Raw genomic sequence first — 17177 nt, 5'->3', positions numbered from 1 at the left:
TGATATTTTCCAGAAGCAGAAATATGCAAGTATACATTAATGTGCTCAATGGAATTAAATGACAAAATATATATAATATATCTCATATGTATAGGTATAATTAATATGATGTATTGTATATATATTGCCATTTAATCTAAAGTCTAAGCCGGCTGAAATGTACATCTATTAGGATTTATTTAAAGTATAAAAGTCAATTGATAAATTTAATTTATAAATTAATAAGACAATTAAATAAATAAGACAATTCAATAAGGGAAATCTATTGGATGAAATTGATCTGTCATGAGCATCTATAAATTCCATTAGTAATTTTGGATTTCCTTGTTCACCTGCTCACATCTGGCTTCAAAGGCAGAAAGTGAATAGCTAAGGAGTGCGACAATAAAGAGTGCCCTCTCTTAGGAAGAACGATCATCGGCAGATCGATATTCCTTTACTGTTACCTTTAAGATCCACTTCTAGTATATGTCGGCGTATTAATATTATTCCAACTTGCACAATTATTATATCCCGGTGTTGCTAAGCCCACTCTCGTCCAACAGTCTGGAGCCAAGTCCCTTTTCTGGCCTGCCCTATGAAACTCTTTAGTTCTTGTTGCATTTTTCTTTGTTATCGAAATCAGAGCAACCCTATGCTCTCACTCAGCAATAACCGTTGTTCAGCTACATCTATAGTCGTCTCTCTCTCTCCCTCTCTCTCTCTCTCTCTCTCTCTCTCACCCTCTCTCTCTCTCTTTTAGTGGCATTGCATCCTTCAATTGTCACTAGAATGCTAACTCACTCGAATAGTTCGAGCTGTTAGTTGCTCTCTCATACCACTGCAACAGGCAGCCACGACTAACTAACACAGAGTTAGAATAGCACACTGATACGAAATATACATGTGTGAATGTTTATTTCAGATTAATGATGATATGTATGATTGATTTAGATCTGCTCCAATTGCTATATAGGGGCTATAGCTTGGCTATCTGCATGGAACGCTCATGATCAGTAAGAGAAAACGTGGTCCGAAAACAATCTACTGTTATTCGCTCTTTGCTCTGCTTTAGGTCTATTCATAGACAAAGAACTAATCAGCATCAGGTATTAAATTGATCGTTAAATAACCAAATACAATAAATGTATACAGGCTGTAAACATAATAAAACATTATTATTAAATATTTTTATAGATGAAACAAGTGCAAAAACCAGGGAATGCCATTGGAGTCATTGGCTCAAGCTTTAATGAATTTTCGCAGAGCTTGAAGTAGAGCAAAGAGACTTTATTTATGAGTGACTTGTTGACTCGGATGGTCGTTAACATTTTTAACAAATTTTCGAGCTGATATGACAACAGCCGAGCTGGAATGTCTGCCATGTTGCACGCTGCACGCTGCATGCTGCATGCCACAGCGGCGAGGCTAATTCAACTTTGCCTTTGAAGCCTTTTCGAAAAGTTTGAAATGCCAAGTGTTAAATGCCAGCACAAATGCATGAAATGCGATGCGATGCGGCGGGAGGCGATGCGAGGCGGGGCAAGCCGAGGTTGGGGGAGAGCCAAGGCGATGAGCTGCAAGAGCCATAGTCGCAGCACTCTCCTCTCATAAATTCTGGTCCAACTTAATTACAAGCATTTAATGCGCTTCCAGTGCAATAAAAAATTCGATAAAATATATAAATTTGCAAATTTGCTGTAGCTGCTGCAACTGCACCTGGTTGTTCATGCAAATACCTCGCAGACTCACACACACACACACACACACACGCACACACCCACACGCATGCAGCCAGAGGGCAAAAGAACGGTTCAGCTGGCAGGCATCGCCATTTTGTTGTGCCATTTTGTAATAATTTTTTGTTATTCTTTGCGCTCGTTTTTCGCCCTTTTTCTTTTGGCTGGCACAAAGCGAACGAGCCCTGCAAAAGCTGGCAACAGCGCTCGATTGAAGGCATTTTCGAATTTCACAGAGAGAACTGTGGGATTCAATTAATTTGCTCGCTGCTGGGCTATGCTCGATAAATAAATGCATTATGAACTGCAAATGAAATGTCATCAATGGCCCGCCCGGGCACACGGACAGAAACATATCGCAGTCGGGTAGAGGGGAGTAGTAGAGGGGAGAGGGGCATGTGACAGGTGCACAAAAACAGAATCGTCTATTAGATTTGGCTGGCTGCGCCATTGCATATTCAACTGATGCGACAATAATGCCGAATGCAGTCAGTTTTTTGTTGCAGTGCAGCCGCTATCAAAGGGCCGCAAGAAAAGGTGCAATGAAAAAATTAACATGCCAGCTAGCAAAATCGATTTAATTCCGTTTGGCACAAATATTTGCTCAGCCAAAGGGAATAATATAAAACTTTATATTTGTTGCATGCGGCATGTGGCATGCGGCATGCGGCATGCGGCAAGCGGCAAGCAGCTTATTGCACTGCAATTGTGGGGCAATTCTATTGTGTTCGAAATGGCAACGAAGTAGGGCCTCCGGAAATAATCGTGCGTCAAGAGAAACCCTCTTTAAGCCCAAATAAGCCAAGAGAGAGAGAGAGAGAGAGAGAGAGAGAGAGGGAGAGCGAAAGTGAGAGAGAGTGAGAGTGAGAGAGTGAGAGTAAGCACTTCGTAAGCAGCTAATAGCTGCCATAAAACTCACTCAATCAATCTTTATAACATTTGATATTAAATTATTACTTGCCTAGTGCCGCGCAAAGCCGGATTACATTTGTTTTATATATATGTACATATGTGCTCACATGTATTTCATATTTGTACTGCAATATGAATAGACATATGCTGAACAATAATCAAGAGTAAGCGCTTTATAGAACATTTTGGCAAAATTAAAATAGAAATAAATTCCATATGTATGTACAGATACATATATATCTATCTGTATGAATATGTATTATCATATCATGAGGTAAAATAATGTATTGAATAGAACAATCTATTCGTCTGTTTTGTCAGCAACCGAATCGCTTCAACTAACACTCGCCTTACATTTGCTCACTCAGTCTAAGTAAGTTCGAATACTAAGAAATATTCAAAATAAAATATATTTAATTTAATAATAGTGAAGATTGCTTCATTGTATTTGTGATGCGGTGAGTCTATGTTAGGCATATATTTTGCCTATTGTCTATAAAGTTCTCTTAAAGTAAAGCCTATTACGGAAATCTAAGGCAATTCCAAATGAATTCAATATTAAATTAATTAATTTCATAATAATAGAGAAGTGCTAATGTCTTGCCTGCTGAGATCGCACAGCTTAGGCTAGCCTACTCTCTCAGTCTAACTACAATTTGGCTATGCTTCTATATATTCTATATATATGCTGCTATATGAGTAGACTTTGAGACTCTCAGTGCTATAAAGCGTATATATTTAAATTTATATATGCATAGGCACATACACATACAAATGCACACATATATGGGCATATTCTATTGTTAGCCCTAATCAAAAGCTCGTTATTAAAGTTGATGAGCGCTTGAGTTCGACGTGAGTGTCTCACTAGATATACTATCTCTGTGTGTGTGTGTGTGTGTATGTGTGTTTGTGTGCAATTAATTATTTAATAAACAATTAACTGTTACTCGCTAATGGCGACTGGCGCTGCAAGGCACCGTTAGAATGCAACATGAGTGCGCATATTACGTATACGCAGCATGAAACGTGACAGGAATATGCATAATGTCTATAAAATATGAAGTCAGCCTGTCAATGCTGCTGAGGTCTCGAGGTCTCGATGTCTCCAGGTCTGCCTGATCTCCCTGGTCTCTATGAGCACCAGCCCAGCGTCATCAGACTTGGTCACATGACAGTTTTATCGACTGCGCTCAATGTAATTACAAGTTTAAAATAAAAAGCAAAACGAAAACGAAAAAAAAAAACCTTTCGAGTCCATGAAATGTGATTTTGCATTGAGCACATGCCATGACGCATTCAGACATATAAATATGCACACATATGCACATTATCATATAGACTTTTGTATGTGTATGTAATTCGTAGGTAAGTCCGCCTGTCGTCACTTAAACATTCATAAGGCCTGGTTGTTGTTGGCTCAGCTTGCGAGCGAGCAGGAAATCACATTATTGCCTACACAAGCAAATGTACATACTCCTATACATACATACATACATACAGATCGCGTTTCGATAGGGAATGCGGTATGCGCTTATCGAATTGAATCTCGTAATTAGCCAATTCGCAGCTAAAGCAGAAACACAAATTATTTTTGCCGAAAAAAAACCCAAAACAAGAACAAAAAACAATTCAAACGGCAATTGTCGCGCGTTGCGTATACGCCACATAATCCACGGCTCAATTAATGCCAATTGGCATCAAACGTAATTCGCTTTAAAAGACGCGCCGACAATGGGAATCAGTAATTAATTCGTTTAATACACCCAGTTCCACGCTCATAGGCCAATTGCTGTCATTGAGATTTGCAAGGGAATTTCGAGATGTAATAACTGACGAAGCTACTCATTTGAATACTCAGATTAGGTAAGAGATGAATTGAGAATAGCATAACAGAAGCAGGACCAAGAGGAGACACCGTTACTCTTGGCCATGGCTCGAAGCCCGAAGCCACTAGAAACAGCTTAGGCCAACTCTTGCTCTTTCTAACAGACCCTGTTGCCGTTGCTCTTGAATGCACTTCAGGTTTTACTGCAGCTTAGCCTTGCGACAATCTTCGTCATCAATCCCATTCAATTGCGCTGAGCCGAGCCAGCTAACATGGGAATGTCATTTGATCAGCTGAATTCCTTCCTCTGCTCATGGTGGGGCCAACAACAACAGCGATGGTACAGAAATCCAATAAACAATAAAAATGGCAAAGCCATTTGCTGACTGCAATTGTTGCTCGTAGATCCCTCAATGCAATACTTAAACTCCAGCAGATCCCACCAGCAAATGCCTACAGGGTATCTGCTAGTCAGAGCGCGAATGCTACCCTGCATTCCTACAGCATTCGTACTCGTTTTCTCTTGTTGCATGTGTGTGTTAGTGTGCGTGTGTGTGTTGATCTGGTGGTGCACATGCACTGCGATTATTGTTGTTTTGATGTTGCTATTGTTGTTGCTGTTGTTGCTGCTGTTGCTGCTGTTGGCTGGCTGCTGTCGCAGCTTAAAGCGGTGATCGCCGGTGCCAGGCACCGAGTGCTGAACGAGAAGCACAAAAAAAAAAACTACAAAATAAAAACACAACAACAACAGAAAGAGGGAAAAAATAACGAAAAACAGCAATAACAACAACAACAACAACACACACACACGCATACATGGAGCGCAGAGCGCACACAAAGAGGCAATAAAGAAACGCCGACAACAACAACGTGAAAAATATTGTTTATAGCAACAACAATGAGACGAACTAAAGCAAGAAAATACCTTGCCGATCAAGCACGAGACAGCGCAAGGGAGTGAAGGAAAGCGGCCGAGAGAGAACGAGCAACAGAGAGGCAGGCAGACAGAGAGAAAGAGAGAGAGAGCGAGAGATGTGCCATGTGACCGAGCGAGGCAACGCTGTGGTTGAGGCAGAGGAAAACAACAACAGCAACAACAGCAGCAACAACAGAAAATAACCGACAGACCAGTCGACCTATGGCTGTTATTACCGGCATCGCACGCCTTACGAGCACCCACCTCCCTGCCTCAGCCCCTTCCCCTGCCCCTGCCACAGGCCATAGTCCACACCCTCCCCCAAGCCAGGCTCCACAAACATATCATCAACGAACCGAATCGTCGCTACAAACAGCGACTAACGATACGCAACGCAAATGGAGACGAAACAAACAAACAAACAACAACAACAACAACGACAACAACAACAACGACAACAACAACAACCGGCCGGCTAGCCAGAGAGTCAAGCAGTCATCTGTGAGGGAGGACGAGGGGAGAAGGAGGGGAGCAGGGAGCCAGCCAAGCGCAAAGCGCAACGTCGCTGCTGACGTTAACAGTGATGTCAGCAGCAGCTACGACGCCGACTGCGACTGCGACTGCAGCAGCAGAGCAGCGCTGCCCCAAAGTGAGCGGCATGTGGATGCCAACTTGTTATGTGTGTGTGTGACTGTGTGTGTGTGTGTGTGTAAGCGTGGAACTTGCTACAAGTTGCTGCTGTTGTTGATGTTGTTGTTGCTGCTGTTGCTGGAAATGCAGTTAAAACTGGTTTCGCTCGCCCCGTCGCATTGTAATTTGCGACGCTGTTGACACAGGTAATCTAATAGGCAAAGCCACTCAGACTCGAAGCTAGTCGCAGACGCAGCGCCCATTGGCGCTCGGGCTCCCAGCCAGGCAGCTGCAATTGTTGCCGTTGCTGATCTGCCCACCGGCAATCTTTGGCTGCATTTGCAGCTTCGCTCGCACCGACCACGCGGCCAATTCGCCTCCCTCTTCAGTTTTCGCTTCATTATTTTCAATTGGATTTCAATTCTCGAATTCTCGTTCAGAGCTTTATCGATCGGTGGATCGGTGACCTATATAGTGCACCTCTATTGGGCTGTTCACATTCGACGGACCCATCTGGCAACCCTATATCCTTTGACAAGCCGTACAGGCTCAAGACTTCCTTTTGTGAGATTTCACATTCTAAAATTAATGTCAACATGAACGAATATCTTGGATTTAAAAAAATAATAACAATAATAAATATCGGTCCGTTGAATATGGACAGCTTTGTGGATCTGTCGAATATGGACAGCCCTGTATACCTTTTTATATCAATTTAGATCTAGACGAGTTATCCCATGCTTGATCGATTCCATCAAGTCTTTTATCCTCTTTCGGTGCTCGCCGTAAACTCGTTTCCGATGCTGATTTATGATCGTCTTCACTGCGATTACGTCACGAGCATGCAATGCGCGATATTATTCCCGCTTAACTCTGCAGTTACTTCACCCAGACTTTCTCTATATTGTGGGAATCGGTCTTCCAGCCATTTCTAGAAGTTAGTCGAACACATCATTACAGATCTGTCTAGGCTTCTTGGTTGATAAGACCTTAAACTCTTAGGCTTATATAATCTTCCGCTCGTATCTTTAATTGACTAGGTTTTCTTTCATTTGCTACATATGATAATTATATGAATCAGAGACCCTTCATTCGAGAGATTCCCAGAGATTTGTCTAGTCTAAGCCAACTCCTGAATGATGCAACTAAGAGTTTAAGAATTGTAGACCATATTCTAGATTACTATGTGGCTTTTTCCATATGCCATATGCCAGAGGCGTGGGCATTACCGTTACTCGAGGCAGTTGCCTTCGGTTGACAAGTTCTCGGCTCCGTCTTCCGCGCGCTCTGAAATGGGCCAAGTCAAGTCAGCCCGAACCACTTTTAACTAATTTCGCCCACTCGCTTCACAGAGTCTTAAAGAACTGCTGCATGTGACTTTTGCATGAATATGTGCCTCTGTCTCTTTCTCTTTCTGCGTGTGTGTGTGTGTGTTTGAGTAGCATGCAACCGCAGCGAAAGCCGAGCTCAAAGCTCTCATAAAAGTTGTTGGCTCGGTCAAAGTATTAGCAAAGTTATTTGTCCGCAACGGGCAGCCGCAAAAGCAGCAGCAGCAGCAGCAACACGCACACATACATACATAGCCCCCCCCCCCCCCCCCAAACACACACACACACACACAAATAGTGCAATTAACTTTGTGGTCACCAGGCGAACAGCCCAAGCCACCCACTGGCCATTGGCTTTGTGTCTCCGCAGAAGAAGAAGCGGCCAAAGTAGCAGCAATGTTGCCGCTGCTGCGGTTGCAGCTGCAACTGCAACTGCAATTGCAACTGCAACTGCAACTGCGATTGCGATTGCAATTGCTGCTGCATCTGCTGCTGGCATCGACAGCAACGGCGACTGCGATTAAAGGCCAAACGACAAACGAAAGAGCATTCCAGTTTTACCCACTACATCTGTAGGCAATGTGTCTGTGTGTATGTGCACACAGACATCATACACACCTTGGCAAGTGTGCATGTGTAAGTGCAGCGTGTCATTGCTCCCCGCCCACAATTGAGTCGTCTTTCTCACTTCATCGATGCGTGTCGAACTTTCTTAAATCCGAAAAGCAACTGACTGACTGTCAGATAAGCTGACTGCCACACTGACTGACTGACTGACTGATTGACTGCCTGAAGTACCAAAGAAATAGCTGACTGATGTGCGCAACGAACTTACTTTTTGTTCCATCATCCAACAGGTAGTTTTATGGGTTGGTTGACTGAGTCACTCACTCACTGATTGCCAAATTCAAAACTTGATTGATTGACTGACATACTGAATAGCTATCTGATTGATAGATTAATCTAATTGCCTATTTAACCGACTCGTCGACTGATTGAATCGACTGGACAAAAGTCTGATTGACTGATTGAACGAATATATTTTGATTGTTTGTCTTACTTTGGAGTGATATGTACAGTGAGTCATTGATTGATTACCTGAAATACTACCTGATTAGATGGCTCAATGATTTGATAGATTTTTTACCTAACTACCAATTCGGCGAACTTGATGATTGACTGTGTGACTGAATTGAATGGAATTTGAATTTTTCTTCTGTGAATATCCACAATTTGATTGATTGAATTATTAATTGACTGATTGATAGATAATGCGGCAGACAGTCAGACTGCTTGATTGGCTAACTAATTCAACGATTGACTCAACTGATTGACTTATGGTTTGACTGACTTATAATCTGTTTGGTTGACTGACTGCTTAGGGATAGTCACTAAGCTTAAATTGTTTAACTACTATGCTTGCCCTGTTGTTTGATGTACCTGACTGATGGACTGACTGATTGACAGATAATCAAACACCTATAATCCGAAGTATTTATGTGATTCTGTGACTATCTACCTAACTGATTGAACTAACTAACTAACGAACTGGTTAACTGGCTTGTTTATTGCCCACTGACTGACGGTAAGATTAGCTAGCAGATTGACTAACTGGTTGACTTACAGATTGACTATCCGGCTGACTGATTAATCTGAAAAGTTCAATCCATTCCAGTTCAAAAAGTAATACTTTATTAATTGAGTACATTTAAATGAAGCAAAAATATGTAATATTCAAATGGCAGAGCCCAACAAAACGCTTTGTTGCTGTTGTTGTTTCTCTTTTCTCTTTGCGGCTTTCGATTGTGGTTTTCGAAATGTTAAATAAATAGAGGTAGGGCGAAAAGAGCAGAAAAAAAAGAAAAGTCGCGTGACGCCTTGCCACAGAAAAAAGAAAGAGGAAGACATAGAGGAAAGCATGCTGAAGCTGGTGCAAATTAAACAAACTGCGAGCTGTGAGTCCACAGCTCCAGCTGGAGCCGAGCAACGCCGGTTATTAACTGCTCGAACAACAATACAACAAAAGCGATTCATGGGAATGCATATTTCGGTCTTTCTCGGCGGATTATGTAAGGCACGTTAGAAACATGGCTGTGACTGTGACTGCGACTGCGACTGTGCGCGTCATAAACAAAACGTATCCGCGGAGACACAGCGAGAGCTAGTCAGTCAGTCAGTTAGTCAGTCAGTCAGTCAGTCAATCTGTCAGTCAGTCCGTCCGTCTGTGAGCCATTCAGTCACAGATGCAGCTTCAGGTGCTGGCTGTTGCCGGGCTGAATGGGTGTCAGTCTGTAACTAGCACATATGATATTGATGCGAAAGCGCAGCAACAGCAGCAGCAACAGCAGCAGCAACAGCAACAGCAGCAGCAGCAGAAGCAGAAGCAGAAGCAGAAGCAGCATCAGTTGCATTCTGTCTGTCATATGGAAACTGGAATTTGAATCCGGTTGCGTTAGTCTATCATTCCGTCCGTCCGTCCGTTCGTTAGTCTGTCCCAGCGTCTCTCTGTCCGTCCGTCTGTGCTGTCCGCTTGCCTTTTGTCCTCTGATTTGCCTCTCTGTCTCTCCACTTTGGCAAATTTTGTTGTATGCTATTTATTAAATGCCATTAAAGCCATTTCTTTGCTTTTGCCTCTTTTGGCGCCAGCCACCCATGCCTCAGTGTAAGCGGTAAACAGAGACAAAGTTCAACAGAGAGAGAGAGAGAGAGAGAGAAAACTGTGAGTGAGAGGGAAAGAGCGAGAGGCATTGGCGCTGGGACATAGCGCATAGTAGAGTGTGTTTTCAGGTTTGTGCCAAAGCTCTGCTCAAATGTCAAAAGGTACAAACAGCACACATACATACTAACACACACACACACACATACACATACACATACATAGAGCAGACATATAAGAGGAACACAATAATAACAGCATAGAGCGCAATCAACAAATTGCATTAAATGACTTTGTGTTGCTGTTTGATTGTTGCCGTTGTAGCTGCAGAAACTTCAACAACAACAGCAACAACAAGCACAACATCAACAACAACAACAACAGCTGTCAGTTGCAGAAAAGAAATATAGAAAAAAAAGAAAAGACGAAAAAGAAACCAAAGGGAAATGGGAAGTGAGAGAAACTGCACATTGACGGGCTGTTTGTCACGCTGTTTGTCACATGACTGCACTAAACTTGCACTTGGCCAGCAGAATGAGCGACAGAGACGGAGATACAGAGAGAGGGAGAGCGAGAGCGAGAGGGACTCATGAGCTGAGCTAAGCTGAGCAATGCGAGCTTTTAATAACTAGATAAGCGATTATGACGGCCATTCAAATCATTCGCCTACCGCATGACCAGATTCTGAGTTTACACACACACACACACACACCGACACACACACTCTCACACATACAGCAGCCCACTGTTTTAGAGATCCACTTAAAACAATTTGATCAATTTCGCCTCTCGCCACAAACTTCTTGCCCCCGACTGGCTGTAGCTAACGATCGACCATGCCTGCCGCACTGCCACACCCGTGTGCCTTGACTGCGCCGGACTGCCGGACTGCCGGACTGCCCTGCATCAAGGGCGCGAGACACAAATCTGTGGCGCGCACATTAAACGTTTCACTTAATTAAAATCAACGGCAAAGGCAACGGCAACGGCAACGGCAACTGCAACAACAACTGCAGCACGTTGCCCCTCTATGCTCACACACACACACACACACACACAGACAGACAGACAGTTTTTCGCCATCTCATGTGTCTGGTCACTATTAGTATGTACGTATAGTTAACAACAACAACTACATACATACTGACAACATTTATAACAGTTTTCAGTTGTTGTTGTTGTTGTTGTTGTTGTCGTCGTCATTCTCCCGCACTCGGCAAAGACGTGCCGTGCCGGGCGCTTCTCTATGTGAATAATGACTCGAAATTGCGCTTATTAAGACTTCCTGATTCATAATTTCGGGCAGCGGCAGCAACCAGCACACAGAGAGAGAGAGAGAGAGAGATAGAAGCACATAGATGCACACACACACACACATACAGGCACACAGGAATTATTTTAAGGGCGAGCCAGCACCAAAAAAATTTACCAAACTAGGTGACGCTATGTGTCTGTGTGTGTGTGTGTGTGTCTGTGTATGAGGGTATTCTAGTTTCCTAGCAAGACTCTTGAGCCATCTGAAAACTCTTGATCAATGTAATACGAAATAATAGATATCCAAATATTTAGATGTTTACTATGTAAATATGTTTATTAAGCAAAACAAAAACTTTAGTTTTCCATAATATCATGCATTATCTAAATATATGTATATAGGTGCATATTCTATGCAGACCAGCTGCACTGCATTGCCCTTGACGCTTGACGTTTGACATAATTTCTTTAGTTTTTGTCTTTCAGCATTTTATCAAAAGTTTTGCGCCCGCAGCAAAAGTTTGTGCGGCTTAGTTTATCCCACCCTCAATTTTCAACTTTCTCTCTTTCTCTTCACTAGTCATTATATGTATGGCTATCTCTCTCTCGCTCTCTAACTGTCACTCTCTCTCTCTCTTTCTCTCTCTCTCTCAGCGACTTTTTCTCCATATATGTATGTGAATGTGTGTGAATTGTTGTTGGTCATGCTGCGGGTGCAGATTTTCTGTGATACGAACGAGATTCCCTCTTCAAAAAAAAAAAAAAAAAAAAAAAAAAGATATATAAATATATATAGCTCTCTAGCAGGGAATACGTGCCATGCAGTCATCATTTTTTGTGTGTCACAAGTTTTTAATGTTATTAAAATGCATTTAAATATGTGCTAGGCAAGCTGTCCAACATTATTATGGCATACGATGCATGTCAACGAGCTCAATTGGGCAGCGAAGGAAGCGAAGGACAGTGGAACCTGACTTTGGTGGACTACTCTCTGGGTGGCCCTCAAATGAGTCAGATTAAGAACTTTGTCTTTTCCTGATCGCAGCATATTCATATCGTAGTTTTACTTTGATTCCGTCTAAATGAAAACAGGAAATTGTGGCTAGAAATCAATTTCAGTGGGCGCTGTGTGATGTGGGGCGTGGCCCTTGCCAATATTATTGCCAGCAATCGCTTATAAGTTATGCAAGAAACAATTTGCATGCAAATGGAAAGAAAGCCAACAAATTGGATTTTCCCAGCAATTTGTGCACTCAAAAGAATGCCTAATTGGAAAATAGTTGAACGCCAAGCTCGAATCTATCAGGAATATATCCATCTATCTGTCACATATCGTGGCACATCTTGGCTTGGCACAGCTCATAACGCAGGCACTGTATATAGGACTCTACAAGTTGAATGAATAAAACATAATATAGTTAACGGTGCATACGTTTCTTTATATAATTTTATATTATTTTTCATATAAAAAACTATTCCCTTGTTTGTTTCAAAAATTCGAAAGTACTCCCATTTGTGTATTATCGATTAGAACCCTTACCGTGAATAAGTTATACAATTATATCTTTTACATCTCTGGAGCTAGAGTCTTAAAATTTATAGTTTATATATATATATATATATATATATATATATACATTTTTTTTTATTATTATTATTTTATAGAGTTTCAATTTTTCTCATTATCTATTTTTGCTTTCTATTTTACATATATACATATGTATATATATTTTTTTGTATTTAACTACAGTATTATAATCTCCCAGCTAATCTCCCTAAGACTACCGTTAACTCATTCCATTACGCTTTAATCGATAACTGAATAGACAAAGAATATTGTTCATTGGACAATCCAAAATACTCTTTCAGTATAATTGATTCAATTTTTAATATATATTGTAAATATACAAGTTTCGTATAGGGAGCTACATTATATATTTGATTTATTATTGAAGATGATTTTGGGACTCTTACCTGGATTATGGCGAAGTCGCGACTCGCCGAGCAGCGAGGCTGCTGCTGGTGCTGGAAGGAAGCTATCCAAGTTGTTTAGGGCCACGATGGCCAGTGCTAGGATCAGGATCATTTGGGTGCAGCGACTGCTGATGCAGCAGCTGCTGCTGCTGCTGCTGCAGCTGGCTCTGTGTGGGCTCAGCTGTGGTGTGTGTTGTTGTTTTCTGCTGAATGTTGGTGTTGTTGTCGCCTTCGTTGTCGCTGTTGCCGTGGCAGGTGTCGCTGCTAGCAGTGTTGGTGGGGGCCACCGGGAGCGCTTCTTGGCATTGTTGGGAGGTTTGCGGCCGCATCCGAATCCAATGCCCACGGGCGTCGGATTCATTTTGGCGTTGTCTTTGGCCACTTGTCAGTTGTTGCCTCAATTTGTTTGCACTTTGTTCTTTATATACTTGTGTGTGTCTTGTTGTTGACTTTCTTTAATTTAGATTAACCTCTCTTTGGCTCTGTTTTCAGCGGTCGTGCGCACTTGCTAACACTGCACTTGGCTGCTGGCGTTGCAGTCTTTCTATTGAAAACGATATACATATTATATATATGTGCATGAATATATATGTAACTACTTTCGATTATGATGCCGCAGCGACGACGCTCGATTAAAAAGGCAATTAACGATGCACTTAATGTCTTTATGTATATATGTATATGCTTATAAGTATTGATATAAATTAATTTGAAGCAATTCAATCAGTTTCTCTTTTATGCAGATACGCAATATAGATTTATATACATATATGTATTTATATGTATGTAAATATGTATCTGAGCTCTGCTGCAACTGCCTGCGCTTCTCCCTAGCCTCCAACAATTCCCCTACTTCTTACTCCTACTCCCTCTCCCTCTCCCTCTCCCGCTCTCTTTTACACTTTCTCGCCAATTCTTATGCTCTTGCGCCCTTTCTCTATGCCCCTCCCTCACACTTCTGCTCGCTCTCTCTCTCTCTCTTTTGTCGTTTTTAACACTTTTTACAATAATTGAAAAACTTTTTGCCGTTTTATGTGAACTTTTGCCGTCGACTTTGCGGGCGGCAACGTCGTCAACTTTTTTTTTATCAGCACTCAAAAATTAAAATTAATATTGCACTTTATGTATATGTATATGTATGTGTGTGTGTATCGCAGACAGAAAGAGAGCGAGCTAGAGAGAGAGAGAGAGAGAGAGAGAGATGGAGAGAGTGAAAGCAAAGGCAAAAAGATTATGCGTTGCATTATTGTTGAGCCGTCGGTAAATCCATTACAATTTAAGTTTGTCCGCAATATCTGCAATGAGAAATGAAAATAATACTTAGATTAATTAAAGCTCAAATTGAGTGTGATTAAGATATAAATTACGTGGCATTTTATGTATACGTATGTACATATGGCGTACATAAATGCACTTTGCCATGGAAATGGATGTTAAGTGAACTTTTGACCTTTGGGAGTGGAAAATGAGATTTATTCAAATCATTTGATTTATGCTCACGTGCTCAGCTAGTGTTAGTCGAGTGTACGTATTATGTTAACTAAACATATATACCCTGTAAATGCACTAGAGATGATGACAGGCTAATACAGCTAGAAGGTAGCCAAAGATTCTAATGTAGAGCAAGAATTGGAAATGGAAGACCATAGTGGATTGAGAATGAATACATGGTACATGATAGGGCAAAGAAAAGATTAAAGACAAATCAAAAGTTCATTAAATTCCTATTTCGTTTTACGCCCTCAGGTAAGGAGTATGTCAAAGTCGTTCACTAGTTCCTTTATGCTAAACACAAACACACACACACATTCATAAATGCTTGCCCAAATTCATGTTCATTCTTGTCCATTATCTCAGCATTAGGCGTAACACAATGGGAGGCAGTAATAAATGACGTATTTATTTAACAAAAGTGCCTCCGCTTAGGAATTACCGCATCCAAAACACTTCAGAAACGAAGACGGAAAAAAATACATATAAATATATGTAGAACATTGTAAAGATTCCGTTAAATTAAAGCACAAATGAAATGCACGCAGCGAACGCAACGAAAGCGAAAATCAAAATCATAATGTATTAAAAAAATGAGCCACAATGAGATACAAAAGCAGCAGAGATCATAATAAATGGCGGCACTCGGCGAGGCCAGCTCCCGCCCCCTGCCTGGGGGAGCAGGAGTGTGGGTTGGTGGGGAGGGCGGTGCCTGGGTACAGCACCTTCAAGTGGAAAATAGGCCCACAAAGAAGCCACAAAATAACAGCAACTGAATCAACTCTCGACTCTAGACCGTGGTGAGCAACAACAGCAACAACAACAACACCAGCAGCAAGAGGAAGAGGAAGAGCAATGGGCGAAAGGAGGGCGAAATGCAGTGGAAATAGGGACGGAGCGAGAAGCGGATGTCGGGCAGGCCGAGCGACCGCGCGACCGACCGGACGGACGGACGGAGCGACGGACCGATGGACTCAAGCGAATGTCGACGATGTCGTCAACAGCGCCCAGCCCAACTACAACAACAACAACAGCAACAACTGAACAACAACAACAATACAAAAGAAATTGCTAATGCGCGCAAATAACGGCAAATGGCGCAAATAGAAACACGCACGCACACACATACGCATCCATTGTGTTGGCTCTCGCTTGCACCAACGGCAGCATTTCCCTATCGCCATTGCTTTTTCTTCTTTTTCTCGCTCTTTTCTCTCCATGCGCCTTCAGCTTCAAAGACAATTGAAATTGAAAATCAGTGAAACCTGTTCTCGCACACGTAAAATCAACACGCACGCAGCCGTTAGCTTGCGGGGCGACGGAGCGCAAGCCGTAACAAGTAAGAGTGTTCTATTTGAGATGTGACCGACTCGCAGATACCCGTTAAAGCAGATTAAGAAAATGTATTTACCGAGCTTCGTCTCTTCAGCACTCTCAGAGCAAAGGAATTGTCAAGGTTCAAGCTGGCTAAGAGAGCAGTAACAAGTAAGAGTGCGCAAATGGGGAAACACCCGACTTGGGGATACCCGGTACTACAATAGTTTAAGGAACTGTATATGACAGGCTTCTTCTGTATTCTCAGAGTAAAGGAGTTGTCAAGGCTCAAGCTTGCGCAGGGATCAGGAACAAGTACGAGAGCAGCTAAAATGGGAATGTGACCGACTCGAAGATACCCGTGACTACAATATCTAAAGAATTTCTACTTGCCATGTTTCGTTTCTTCATCATTCTCAGACTACTCAATTCTACAAGGCTCAAGATAGCAGTAAAAGGAGTGTTCTAAGGAGGAAATGCCTGACCTGGGGATACCCGGTGCTGCAATACAATAGCATTTGCATTTAGGCTTATATATGTAAGCTTCGTCTATTCAGCACTCTCAGACTCACCAATTCCCCAAGGCTTAAAACTTGTCAAGAGCACCTTAAACAAGTAACAGGATTCCAAAGGGAATATCATCGACTCGAATATACCCGGTACTACCTCTTCTTAGACCCTTACTATTATAGCTATGCCTAACTTGCTTTCGACAAAGTAGTTAAGTAGGTTATGAATGATATAACTTAGTGATAAAACTCAATTCAAATTTTCCCAGGCAAGGCTGGAATCAAGGAGTGAGTGCGTCCTCCATATCCGCACATTTCATGCAGGTATTATTTGTGTCAAAAATGTGCGTGGCGCTGTAAGTGCTTGATCTCACATAATTCTAATATCCAAAGCATGCCTAGTCAGTGCCCACGCTGAGGTGGATGTGGGGATGCGCGGCAAGCGTGAGAAAAGAGCGAAGCACGGCTGAATCGCTTGACGCACCTGTCCGTCGCCATTTGGTGGGAGCGCAGGAGCAGAGGGGAGCGGGCATCAAAATTGGTATCGGCCGCCGTTTTGGATGTCATCACGGCTGGAAATTAAAATTTCAAGCCAAGGGGTGTGGCGAGCGTGGAGAGCCAATCACGCGCCTATCTTGATGCCGGTC

The 17177-nt window shown here is 42.3% G+C and overlaps 1 protein-coding gene across 8 annotated transcripts in view; it reads right to left on the bottom strand.

Moving 5' to 3' along the window:
• The window catches only part of mgl (low-density lipoprotein receptor-related protein megalin), a 169120-nt gene that overhangs the window by 124796 nt on the left and 27147 nt on the right, over positions 1 to 17177 (bottom strand). For 4 of the 8 annotated variants that reach the window (XM_089474029.1, XM_018015402.2, XM_089474025.1 and 1 more), the window contains one exon: positions 13217 to 13760. In XM_089474029.1, the coding sequence (XP_089330155.1) occupies positions 13217 to 13577 (361 nt within the window). In that variant the 5' untranslated portion in view covers positions 13578 to 13760. Of the gene's footprint in view, positions 1 to 13216; positions 13761 to 14489; positions 14512 to 17177 lie in introns of all 8 variants that reach the window. The other 4 variants (XM_089474027.1, XM_089474031.1, XM_089474028.1 and 1 more) reach the window with 3 other exon arrangements.

This window comes from Drosophila arizonae, chromosome X (assembly GCF_054131065.1).
Source record: "Drosophila arizonae isolate 15081-1271.41 chromosome X, UAZ_ARI_1.0, whole genome shotgun sequence".
In the NCBI taxonomy this organism is placed as follows: domain Eukaryota; kingdom Metazoa; phylum Arthropoda; class Insecta; order Diptera; family Drosophilidae; genus Drosophila; species Drosophila arizonae.
This window is presented reverse-complemented; position numbering and strand designations above follow the sequence as displayed.